Raw genomic sequence first — 13,506 nt, forward strand, 5'->3', positions numbered from 1 at the left:
CCGGTATCATACTTAATAGCATCATTTCAGGTGTTTTAGGAATATTTTGTTGTAAAATCAACCTTATTTCATTATATATCATATCCCAAAATGTCTTAGCTTTTTCACAAGTCCACCACATATGATGAAAAGATCCTATTTCTTTATTGCATTTCCAACAATTTGGTGACATTGAAGCATATGATTTTGCTAATTTCTTCGGTGTTAAATACCATTTATACATCATTTTGTATACATTTTCTCTTAGTAGTTGCGAAGATATAAGTTTCAGATCTCTCGTCCAAAGCCTTTCCCATTTTTGTAACATTATATCATGCCCCAACATTTGTGCCCAACCAATCATAGTAGGTTTTATTCGTTCTTGTTCACATTAAAGTTCTAACAATAATGTATACATCTTGGAAATAAGATGATCATTTGTATCCAGCAAAAGTTTCTGTAGAGTTGATTTAGTTTTAGAAAATCCTGTTTTCACATCTTGTAAAAAAAACGAGTTTATTTGATGATAATGGAACCAAGATAATAAGTCTTTAACTTCTTCATATTCTTTTAGTGAGCATTTTGTACCTTCCCATTTCAAAAGATCCTGATATATTACAAATTGAGCTGGTCTTAATGGGCGTAATGTCAACATTTCTTGAGAAGAGATCCATAATGGAGTTTTTGTTTCTAAAAATAACCTCTAAACTCAGTGCCAAGGTAATGCAAATTCTGAGTTCTGCTTTGTTCAAATAAAATCTGCACCTCTCTTTCCATTCATATGAATTATTCTGCAATTGTCACTAAGTTTTGCACAATTTACTCTGTTTCTGCTGTTGATGAGGTAGGGCAGCATAGGATAGAAGCATCACTCTCTGGTCAAAGGCAGCATCACATAAGGTTTCTCACTCTCTACTCAGTGTTGAGCGCTCGTTCCCAAGCGTAATGGGGTTAGGGTTGCCAACCTCCAGGTAATAGCAGAAGATCTCCTGCTATTACAACTGATCTCCAGCCAATAGAGATTAGTTCACCTGGAGAAAATGGCAGTTTTGGCCATTGGACTCTGTGGCAATGAAGTCCCTCCCCTCTCCAAACCCGGCCCTCCTCGTGCTTTGCCTCCAAAATCTCCAGGTATTTCCTAAACCAGAGCTTGCAACCCTACCCATAGCCTCTCCCCCTTTCCTGCTTCCTACTCTCCTTCCCACCCAACAACTAACCTCCATTTATCTGCTCCTTTGTCTTCAGGTTTCCCGCCCTCAGCAGTCTCTCCCTAGGAAAACTATGGCCCAGTTATGTGGTGGCTGTACTTTTGTTTTTTGTTTTTTAGATTTTTCCACAAACTTGGGGCATTGTTCATAGGGTTGCCAGTTTCCTCTTTGCCACCAGCGGTTGGCAACCCTAATTGTTCAGGTGTGTAGAAAGATCTGCCTTGCCCATTCACAGCTCCAGTCATTGGTGTTAAGTATCCTCAGATTTGGCCAACTTTGCTATTAGAATATACAAGTGAGAACTCACAATGACTTGCAGGAGACATCCCCCCTTCCCCACTATTTCCTCTTTCCCTTTCCGCTCTTCTTTTCCCCATATTCGCTGTTCTTTCCCTACCTCATTCTGTCCTTCTCACCCATTCACAAACCTACCTTTTACCTGCCTTCCATCTTCAGGTATGTTTATTGTTTATTTCATTTACATGTACTAGTCTGATCTTAAGGCAGGGGTGGGGAACCTCAGGCCCGGGGGCCGTATGCGGCTCCCGAGGACATTTTTTGTGGCCCTCAGGAGCTCCAGGAATCCTGCCGCGGAGCTCTGGGGGGGGGTGCACTGAGACTGGGGCCCGGTTGCTTGGTGCTCCGTGCACCGCCAGGTGTGTGTGTGTGGGCGGGGGAGGTGGGGTGGCTGGGGCCCGGTCGCGCAGGCCGGCATGCGTGTGTGTGTGTGTGGGGGGGGGGAGGCTTTTCTCTCTTCCTCTTTTTCTGTCACTCTTTCTCCTTTCTCTCCCTCCCTCTTTTTCTGTCTCTTTCTTTGTCTCCCTCCGTCCTTTTTTTCTTTCCCTCCATCCTTTTCTTTCTTTCTCCCCCTCTCTCCATTTCTTTCTCCCTTTCTCTCTGTTTCTCCCTCCCTCCCTTTCCCTCTTTCTCTGTTTTCCTTCCTCCCTTCCTCCCTTGCCAATCGACTGTGGGCTGCGCCCCCCTGGCGCCTCGTTTTCTGAGGCCCACTGCTGGCTGCCCTCCCACCTGGGAGAGGGGAGTGGGGGCGCCCTGCAGGCTTTCTCTGGGTGGCCTCCCCTGGGGTTGCCAACCTCCAGGTGGTGGCTGGAGACCTGGCAGCCCTAGCCTCTCCCCCCCCCACGGGAGATCTACACCTGGTATGGCCCCCGAAAGATGTTATAAATGTGCAAATGGCCCTTGGCAGGAAAAAGGTTCCCCACCCCTGTCTTAAGGAATTCTGCAGGCCCTGCAAGACAGAGCTATTCCACCAGGCCTATGGTTGAGGACACCTATGGGTTTCCATCAATTGCTGGCCTCCCCACCACCTAGGGTTGCCAACCTCCAGGTGCTAGCTTGAGATCTCCTGCTATTACAGCTGATCTCCAGCCGATAGAGATTAGTTCAAGTGGAGAAAATGGCAGTTTTGGCCATTGGACTCTATGGCATTGAAGTCCCTCCCCAAACCCTGCCCTCCTCAGGCTCTGCTCCAAAAACCTCCCACCAGTGGCGAAGAGGGACCTGGCAACCCTACCCCCCACCTCAACTTGTTTTGTGGTTATTACTAATGTTACAGGGGCCTACTGTTACGGGCCCTACTGCAGAGCTTATGCTGTGCAATTGGAGTGCCTTTTGATATATTTAGTGTCGATATATTTAGTGTCAACGTTTATTTATTAATGTTTATGGAGCTGGTTTTATGTTATTGGAACTGTTTTAATGTTGTTTTATGGTGCCTTTTATTGTATTTATATGATCTTGCTGTGAGCCACCCTGAGCCCGGTTTTGCTGGGAGGGTGGGATATAAGATTGAATGAATAAATAATAATAGGTGCATTCTCTGCGCTTGCACATGCAATGCTATTTTATTTTGTGGGAAATATAACCCCCCCAATGTTTTTCTGCAAACGCAGGGGGGTACCCCAAGTCTGTTTAGTGCAAGTGTGGCCTCGATCCATAGATTTAGCTATTTGCAGATGGGGGCCACACTTGGGAAGTAGTACATAGATGATGATTGTACATAGATGATTTAAGGTTTCTTATGTAAGCTAGTTCAAGGCTGGTTTCTGAAGGAAAACAGGATGAAAATGTTTTGAGTAACTAACGCCTTCCAGATGAGTTCTTATCATCTTGGCTGTACTCGCTTTCTTGGGAAATAAATGAGAAGAATCAAACTCACAGTTGACTCTGTACTCCCACACTTTTAACATCCAAATGGAACAGGAGCAACTTATTTGCCTTAACAAGAAAACATAATCATGTGTTTAATGTGTTTTGTGTTCATTTGTGAGGGAGCACAACGTGGCTTTTATTGTCATCTATTTTTATAAAATGGCCTTGTTTTTTGAGGTATGTATACCTAACAGTGTATGACCTTGTTGTTTTTAATTACAGCAAAGAGCTCCAGGGAAGGTTTTGCTAGATGCAGTCTGCAGTCACCTAAACCTTGTCGAAGGTGACTATTTTGGCCTTGAATTTCTGGATCATAAAAAGATAATGGTATGTGAAGCTGTCTCTCGTGTAACTCGTTTTCTTTGCACATTTTCTCAGTGCTTTAGTTGCCTCCTCTTCCACTTTGAAAAAATAAGTGTTTTTTGCTTATAAATGGTTAAGTGGTTTCCACTTTTATTTTTTCTATTTGTTCAAAATTCGGAATTGCATGCATAGTTTTTTATGTTTCAAAATGATATGGGATCATGCAACTTGTATGTAATGTTTACGAAAGCTATATTGATGCTTGGTTATTTGTTTCTTCGCCTATCATCTCAACTAAAATATAGTGTGTTACAGGGCTTTTTTTGTGGTGGTACTCACTGGTACTATGGCACCTTTTTTGGGGGGTGGGGGATGTCCCAAGTCCTATGGGGGGAATTGGTGGAAATCAGTGCAACTTTATATATGAGTACCAGCACCATTTTTTAAACCAAAAAACCTCTGTCTATACATATTTATTTATTTAGGAAATGTATATTCCTCCTCTCCAGAGTATAAGCTCAGTCTATACGAAGGCAAAAAAGATTCCTTTCACTATACATACTATTTTCCTTCCTATGGCATCTAGGTATGATTGTATTTGATACAAACATCAGACATCCTCTTCCCTTTATTGCTCTATTTTTCCCTGATCTCTTTGAGCAAGAAGACTCTTGTCTTGATCCACAGATGGTATATCACAGGTTGAGTCGACTCCATGAGGTTTATTTCCATTTATAAGCTAGCATAATATACCTGGGGGAAAGTTGGAAAATGTATTGTAGCTTGGAGTCAACTTCCCATGTTACTAGGGTTGCCAATATGGTTGCCAACTGCCAGGTAGTAGCAGGAGATCTCCTGCTAATTCAACTGATCTCCAGCCGATAGAGATCAGATCACCTGGCGAAAAATGGCAGCTTTGGCAATTGAACTCTATGGCATTGAAGTCCCTCCCCAAACCCCGCCCTCCTCAGTCTCCGTCCCGAAAACCTCCCGCTGGTGGCAAAGTGGGACCTGGAAACCCTACATGTTACCCTGGCCTAGTCAAAGGGTAATAGGGTAATGTTGCTTCTTCTTCTTCTTCTTTTTTTTGAGCCCATATGGTGTAGTAGTGAAGAGTACTGGACTAGGATCTGAGAGACCCAGGTTCAAATCTCCACTCTGCCATAGAAGCTTTTTGGGTGGCCTTGGGCCAGTCACACTTTGTCAGTCTGACCTACCTCACAGGAGTGTCATAATGATCAAATGGAGGAGATGAGAACAATGTAAGCTGCTTTGGCTCCTCATGGGGGAGAAAGGCACAATGTAAATGAAGTAAACAAATAAAGCATTGCACATTACTGTTGAGACCAGTCTGAGCTGCTTATTACCCTCTTAAGGTTATAATCTTTGTGCCAAAAATAACATAGTAGAGCCACCTACTCCTGTGTGTATTATTACACTGTGTCCAGTCATCCGTAGCTTGGGTATGCCTTAGTCATTTGCTTTAGAAATTTGGCAGTGCATGTGTTTTCCATTGTGCAAAGTGTGCCATTCAAATAAAAACAGAATGCCAAGAAACATCAAAACCTATTTTTCAAACATCTGAAAAGCTCTTTATTTCCCCACAGTTGGATAATAAGTACATGACCACAGCTCAAATGCTTTTATCGATTAACAACAAAATTATAACATTCAAATCTTGCTTTTCAAAGGCTCCCTAAAAGAATTTATTTATGAATTTTCACATACCTAAGTAGAAGAAGACTTCAAAACAAAACTAACTTTGTTTCCTTGTTATTTTAGCTCTTTAGTAAGGAAATATATTACTGGGAACAAAATTAAGCTTAAAAATGTAAATCCCCCCCCCCTTCATTTTGACACCTGGGGCAATGTTTCTATAGCAGGGATGCTGAAAATGGTTCCTGCTTCTGCATAATTAAAAGCGACTCAAGGTCAAACTTAGCATAAATGTGTGTTCTTTTAAAAACATATTGTTCTTAGTTGGGTTTTTTTTTTTGGGCAAACAATGAGTTTTATCTTTAAGAAAAACAGATTTTACAACATTTTAATTTTTTTTGCATATATTCAGTTTATAAACATAATAATATAAGCATGTTTATAAGCATAATTGAATAGCGTATAAATATGCATCACTGGTTCTGATTTGTACACACATTAATTCATAGTTGTATGGCATGTTATGGAAACTATTTGCTTGTCCTCCTGTGAAGTTTGTCACCTGCCTTCACTCACGTTCTGCCTTTCTCACACATTCCTCCATGCATCAGAAACTCATGGAAATTTCAACAAGTCTAGTTTGCCCAATTTTTATGTTCCAGGAGCAGCATGGCTGCTGCTTCCCCTAGGATTCAGTTCCATCCAGGGTACTCCAGTTATGTAAAAATGAAGGAGCCATAAGGAAAAGGCAAGGTCACATGGGAAGAACCACGCTAATACCTCTCTCCTGTGCCAAGGATCTGGCTGCAGACACTGCTGGGATTCTGTGTACATGATTTAACCCTTCCATATGGTTCCTGCATTCTTACATGTGAAATGGAGATGGGGAGGAGCAGCAGCAAATCCATTCTAGTAACATTATAGTGCATTCCTGAGGTTGGGGGCTGAAACTCCTTTTGGAGGCGGCATGACCCCTTCGCCAGTATCCGTGCTACTTGCACAGTGCAAACTGGCACGGAGGCCGGTGTAGGGGCACTTACGCTGGCCCCCCTGGCCCCGGGGCGGCAGCGTAGCCCTCGGAAGCTGGCACAACCTCCCGCCAGCGTTCTCCTGGTACAAGTCCCAGCACTGGCGTCCCGGGAGGCGTTCCCAGGGCGTTCTGGGGAGCAGAGCTGCCGTTAGACAGGCTGCTAATCCCTTTTAGCCTGGGATCACCCCCTAATGCAAAGGTGTTGCTGCACCACCTTTTTTGTTGGCGCAGTATTGGTGTTTGCAATGGAGCCTTTTCCCCCATTTTGGTTTTTTTTCTACCCCATTTTAATCCCTGCAGTGGCCACGAAACCTGTGTGGAGGCGCCGCAGCTGTGCCACAGCCACGCCATCCCCGGCCACTCCAGCTTTCAGAAATGGGCTGTTAGACTCAGACTTCTTTGACCTTTGTTGGACTTCATTTATGTGGCTGTGCTTTCCACCAGGAAGTGAAGCGTTTTAACTTCTGCGTTTGAATCCTTCTCTCATTACCTTATCATGTACAAATCAAGATCCTTTTGGTTGAAGAGCAATGACAGTTTAGGCATTTAGTATATCTTGGCAGAGAAACTAGAATGTGAAAGAGGAAAGTATGGGGGCAGTCGCTGGGAGAGACACTGACTGCTTAATGTGCTGAAAAAATAGATTGAATGATTTAAGCCATGCTCTACATTGCACAGCTTTGTTTCTTGTTATATTTGCTGCAAATGTAATTGTTTGTTTTCAGGTATGGCTGGACCTTTTGAAACCAATTGTGAAACAGATCAGAAGTAAGTGCTGGTAATTAACGATGCAAAAGTAGTTCCTCTGTGTTGTCGTGGAGGCTGTCTGGTTCATTCTGAATGCTGTGTGCATTGCTTGGTTTGTTGGTGTGACGGTGAAAATGTATTCCCTCCTCAGCAGAACGTTGCAGGTTTTCAGCAAGCTGCTTATCCAAATTCAGCTCTAGACAAAACAAAAACCCCCGAAATACTCTCCACAGTTTTATTTATGCATACTTACACAGCAGGATATGCACATGTGAGTGCTGGTTTGCGTGGTGGATTAGTTTCTCTTTTGGTGTAGGTAAACTGCTTCAAATCCTGTCAGTATTCCTTCACAATTTATTGTAACCTTTGAAACCAGTTTCTTTCTCTAGTTTCACTCTAGTGTGAAAAGGACAATACAGGCCATATTGGGGGTGGGGGGCACACGTACATACTGCCCTGACCTGGATGGCCCAGGCTAGCCTGATCTCATCAGATCTCAGAAGCTAAGCAGGGTCAGCCCTGGTTAGTATTTGGATGGAAGACCACCAAGGGAATACCAGGGTTGCTGTGCAGAGGAAGGCACTGGCAAACCACCTCTGTTAGTCTCTTGCCATGAAAACCCCAAAAAGGGGTCGCCATAAGTCGGCTGCGACTTGACGGCACTTTATACACACACACACATACTAGAGTACAAGAATAACAGGAACAGAAGGTCAGTCTGCCGGTGTATGGTTCCAGTCTTAGGATGGAAACTACACATCATGTGTGTGTGTGTGTGTGTGTGTGTGGTCCCCTCTCTTTTTTTAAAAATTAAATTATGGCCCTGGAGTTGTAGTTTCGGGGAGGGAGGTGCTTTCTATTTCCCCCTCCCCTGTTTTCCTCCTGAAAACTGACAAATCCAAGTTTCTTTTTGATGACTTGTTATTAGTATTGATAGGGATAGCCCAGGCTAAACTTATCACGGAAGCTAAGCAGGGTCGGCCCTCGCTGATACCCAGAGGCTGGCAGTGGCAAACCACCTCTGAAGATCTCTTACTTTGAAAACGCTACGGAGTCGCCATAAGTCGGCTGCAACTTGAAAGCACTTTCCACCACCACCACTATCAGCGTGGCCAGCGTGGTGTAGTGGTTAAGAGCAGTGGTTTAGAGCGGTGGACTCTAATCTAAAGAACTGGGTTTGATTCCCCACTCCTCCATGTGAGCGGCGGAAGCTAATCTGGTGAACCTGGTTGGTTTCCCCACTCCTCCACATGAAGACTGCTGAGTGACCTTGGGCTAGTCACAGTTCTCTTCGAGCTCTCTCAGCCCCACCTACCTCACAGGGTGTCTGTTGTGGGGAGGGGAAGGTGATTCTAAGCCGCTTTGATTCTTCCTTAAGTGGTAGAGAAAGTCGGCATATAAAAACCAACTCTTCTTCTTCTTCTTATGGTATTGTTTTTACTTGTAAGCTGCCTTGAGCTCTGGAGAGCCAACATATAAATTCCCTAAATAAGTTTTACCCACACTGGAAGAAAAAAACTTCAGGGGGAGATCTCTACACCTTTACAGTGCAGGTAGTTTGGTGTTAGGTTGACAAGAGCAGAAGGTAAGGTTAATTTAGAAGAGGGGGGCAGATTCGTAAACATTGGTGTCTTGTAGAGATCAGCTCTTATGGAGAGTCAGCCCCGTTGACATCTGTGGGACTTGTGAGTAAATATGAATAGGTTGGGGCTACATGTTGTCAGTAGTAGGGTGACCCAGAGAAATTCATTAACACAATTCATTTCTTTGTGATTGGGTCCAGTGTTGATCAAGAGAACTAGTGTGGGCATGCTGGTTTTAAATGCCTGGGCGTTAAAAACATTACAGTTCTGCCAAACTTGAATGTGCATGCATTGTATACGGAAATTTGGATTTGGACTCTACCTCCCACGGGTGTCAGCAGGAAAACCATTTTAAAATAGAGGAAGCTGAAAGGATTACAAACTTGTGAACAATTGTATTGAAAAGCAACAAAAGATAAATAAAGGTGCACTATCTAGTTTTACTTTAGAGAAGGAGTTTATTCCCCCCCTGAAGTGTCTGCGAAGATAGATTTCAGAGCAGAGACTGAAATACATCTCATGTGAAGGATGAACTACAAGTGGTTTGGGTTTTCTTTTTTTCTTTCATTGGCTTTGCACAGTTGTGTTTTCAAAAGAAGAGAAACTGCTTACTTCAGTAATGATGTGGGGTGAGATGATGCCGCAACAGCCTTCATATGGCCAATTTAAGTCGTGCCCCAATGACATCTACATTCTTGCCTTCCTCTGTAGAGCCTCAAATTTGTTGGGACTCTGGGGAAATCGAGCAGACTTCTGCTTGCACGGGTTTGATGACAGCGGAACTTGGTAGACCAAATGCTTCCTTCCTTTAATGTAAAGGGCACGGTGAATTGTGATGTTATAGTGTGTGGAAAGAGAAGGAAGAGAATACCCCTCGCTCTCAGACCCTTTCATAAGTGGCTGGTTTCCTATAATATCGTGATCTCTCCTGAATAAACCATGATGCAAGAGCCGCTGTAATTGGGGCTGGGAAAAAGATCCAAAAGTAATCTACAATGCAGTCCTAAGGAGAGCTGTACCCTTCTCTCTGTGTGTGTAAGGTGCCGTCAAGTCGCAGCAGACTTATGGCAACCCCTTATGGGGTTTTCAAGGCAAGAGACTAACAGAGGTGGTTTGCCAGTGCCTTCCTCTGTATAGCAACCCTGGACTTCCTTGGTGGTCTCCCATCCAAATACTAACCAGGGCTGACCCTGCTTAGCTTCTGAGATCTGACGATATCAGGCTAGTCTGCGCCATCCAGGTCAGGGCTGTACCCCTCTGATTTACAATGCAGCCCTATCCAGACTTACTGCAGTCTAATCCCATTGATTTCAGTGGGCTTAGAATGGAGTAATTTAGCATAGGATTGCACATTTCTTGAGTTACATTTTTCCAAGGTACATCCTTTTAAGTGAAGCCAGTGTGTTTAGAAGGTTATAACTCTGTTTAGGGTTGCACTGTTGGCTACATAACAACCACACTCAGATTTGAGGTATAGGTTCAGGTTCTAGGTGTGTCTCACAATTGAAGGAATGTAGCATATGGCGGGCAACAGCTGGCTGTCAGATATGCAGAATGGGCACGTTTAGAGAACGAGAAGAAAAGAGGACGAGGCTTTGAGTTCAGAACCAAAAGTGACTGTTATGGATGAATTGAGTTGTGCTTTTATCGTTGATGATAAAAAGCCACATGTGGATATGCAAGTCTAAGCACGAGTAGATATAAATGTAGAAGGTGTTCATTCTGTGGGTACTGTCCTTTTCCAGGTACCATAATTGTGTTCATTGGGGAGTAGCTATTTCATGGGAATCAGAACATGTTAAAACATAAAGGTTGCACTCACTACTCTAGTATAAGAAGTTGCAGTGGTCTTTAAAGTAGCAGTGGGGGGGGGAACCTTGCATGTGTGTGTGAGAGAGAGTGAATTCAGGACAAAAATATATTGATATCTATGCAACCATCCATAGACTTTGCAAAGCAGGACTTTCCTTCCCCCTGCAGCCCACTAAGCCCCTGCAATTTTGTCCCTGGAGTGAGCAGACCTCAGGAGAACATCTGTGGAAGAGTATTGGCAGAAATCACCACCCCCTTTTCTGAAAACTTGAGCACCCTTAAAACTTTGGAACTGCATGGCTGGATCCTTGCGACTATTTGCCTGTGAGGCACAAATTCAGAATGTTTAGTTTAATTTAGTTTCCCCCTCTCTTTCTTCTTCCCCTAGGGCCTAAACATGTAGTTGTAAAATTTGTGGTGAAATTCTTCCCGCCTGATCATGCTCAGCTGCAAGAAGAGTTAACAAGGTTAGTGTTGCCGGTCGTTTTCATTTGCACTTAATGGGGAGAAACCAACCAAGTGGTTGAGTTGAGTTGTACTGAGCTATGGAATAAATCCGGCCAAGGCAGCTTATTAGACATTTCTACACTTCAGGGTGAATGTGTATCTGTGGGAAGGACAGCTTCTCCACTTGCCCTGCACATATGCATGTGGAGGAAGATTAATAAAGAAAAAAGCAGTAGCTATGCCACACCAATACTGCAGTCAAATCCCAAAATACAAAAGTATGTGGCTAAGGGACAATACTCATAGATTTAATTATGTACCAACATTATAACTACTTATACATACTGACTGAAATACATCCAAAGTAACAATACACAATAATTCTACTTTCATAGAATCAAGAGTCCATTAACAATCCTTGAGCTTGTTTTTCCATATGTTGTGGATATCTCTTCAATGATGCAACACCAGTACATAATTAAATTTATGAGTATTGTCCCTTAGCCACATGATTTTGTATTTTGGAGTTTGATTGTGAGGAAGATTCATGGCCAGCATGAAGCATGTGGTCTTCATACTTTAGGAGACTTTATTAGCCCCTTCCACCTCTCAGGGTTCTTACCTGTGTAATTTGAACTCTTCTGTATGTATTTTGGCTCTATTACAAACTTACAGCAAAAAATAAAGAGCAAGGGAGACTAGCATAGTTTTAATTTTTGATGTGGGCCTGCAATAACTGTGATTAATATTGTGAGATTTATTGTTTGAATTTTTGATATCAAATGCTCCCAATTTTCTGAAATTACATTTACGATACATTTCCACTGGTCCCAAATATTGTAGGTTTCATTTGAGCAATCACCGTGTCCTGGTTTCCATTTCTTTCACCTGCGTGCATATATTTGCACTCATCAGCTCTGATTTCTTCCTCTGTTTTATTTATTTTTCTGCCATGATTTCACACTTCTTAAAATAACTCACCGCTAAACAAATTAACTTGGAGAAGCGGGAAAGGGGCGGCAGTAGACTGACGGTTGAAACAGCTAATTTTGTGCCTATGTTTAAGGAAGATGTTAAAAGCCACCCAAGTCTCTGCGGTCCTTTTAGCTTCACTAGCAGGTGAGATTCTAGAACAAATATTACAATTAATTTTTTTTTTTTACTGGAAGAGGTGGATGAAAAACAGCAAATGGTATGTAAGGGGGTATGGATCCATTCTGAATACAATCATTTTAAAAGATCTTAAATTGAAAGCTTCAGACAGAACCTGAGGACCAATCCAGGTTACCCACTCCATTCTATAATTGTCATGATACGGTCATTCTTTCTCTCTGTCTTTTTAAATCTAGATAATATCATACCTGTTGCACTCCCGTGTTTTTATGGCAGCATTCCATATTTTTACAGGCCTGTTTTCTGAGTGGTTTTCTTGGGTTTCCAACGTTGTGTCAGTGCAAACCTGCTCTGTCTTGCGAGCCAGAGGCACTATTGAGGCATCTTAATACAGTGCTATCCTAAACAGAGGCTGTACTCTTCTAAGTCCATTGAAGTCAGTGGTCTTAGAAGGGTACAGCTCTGTCTAGGATTCCATTGCTACTGCTCCTGTCAATTTTTGTCTTATTCCCCCCACCCCCAGCTGAATGAATGAATTCCTGATCTTTGAATGGTCGAGTATCAGCTCGTGTTGGGAGAGGGGAGCTAAGAGCTGTTTTTCTACATTGTAGGAAAGAAACAATAGCAGTATTGGTGTTTTTCAGGTACCTATTTGCGTTGCAAGTAAAGCAGGATTTGGAAAAAGGAAGGCTAACTTGTAATGATACCAGCGCTGCTCTCTTAATCTCACACATTGTACAGTGTAAGTAAAGCGCATTTAATCCCTGACCCTGTCTGTGTTTTGAGAAACAACATATTTCTTGCCAGGTTGTAATTTGTGAACATATTTCCATTAGATTGTAAAATACATGGTGGGGTGGATCCTACCCATCCACTGAGCAGACTTTGAGGCCTTCCTCCAGCCTAAGTAGCCTTCTTCCAACTGAAATGGTATTTTATTGGAGGAAGAGCCACAAGTGGGTTAGAGGATGGTTGATTCCACCCCAGTGTATTTACTCTGTCCATTTTTACTTGATTTTCAGCTAAAGAAGCTCTCAAAGCATCTTTCATTTGAAGTGTCATGTTAAAGCTTACACCTTGTTTCAGCTCCGTTTGCAAATATCTGCTTATTTTCTGAAATCTGCAGTTCAAACCTTATTTCCTTGTTTCTTGGGTGTCCCATTCTGCTGATTGTATTTGGCCTACTCTGTGTAATCTGCCTTGAGCCTAATTGAGAAAGGCATACTATAAATAATAAAAATAAATGTAAGATCACACAAATACTTGAGTTTGGTGGGAAAGGGGCATAGATTTCCATCAAAGCCACCTTGTAAAGAGGTCGCTGCCTCAAAGTAACCATGTTTCGCACTTAACTTTTACACTGGAACATGTAATTGTTTAGAGCAAAGGTTTATAGCCGTTCTCGGTTACAGAGGTAATGGGCAAAGAAAGGCTGCTTTCTCCCCTTGTAAGTATTTGT

At 42.8% G+C, this 13,506-nt stretch overlaps 1 protein-coding gene across 2 annotated transcripts in view; it reads left to right on the top strand.

The window, feature by feature from the left end:
- FARP1 (FERM, ARH/RhoGEF and pleckstrin domain protein 1) overlaps window positions 1-13,506 on the top strand; it is a 176,089-nt gene that overhangs the window by 97,923 nt on the left and 64,660 nt on the right. For both annotated transcript variants that reach the window (XM_056861737.1, XM_056861738.1), the window contains exons 2-5: window positions 3,579-3,683; window positions 7,071-7,113; window positions 10,876-10,954; window positions 12,692-12,789. In XM_056861737.1, coding sequence (XP_056717715.1) covers window positions 3,579-3,683; window positions 7,071-7,113; window positions 10,876-10,954; window positions 12,692-12,789 — 325 coding nt within the window. The remainder of the gene's footprint in view (window positions 1-3,578; window positions 3,684-7,070; window positions 7,114-10,875; window positions 10,955-12,691; window positions 12,790-13,506) is intronic.

Source organism: Euleptes europaea, chromosome 16 (genome assembly GCF_029931775.1).
Source record: "Euleptes europaea isolate rEulEur1 chromosome 16, rEulEur1.hap1, whole genome shotgun sequence".
Taxonomy (NCBI): domain Eukaryota; kingdom Metazoa; phylum Chordata; class Lepidosauria; order Squamata; family Sphaerodactylidae; genus Euleptes; species Euleptes europaea.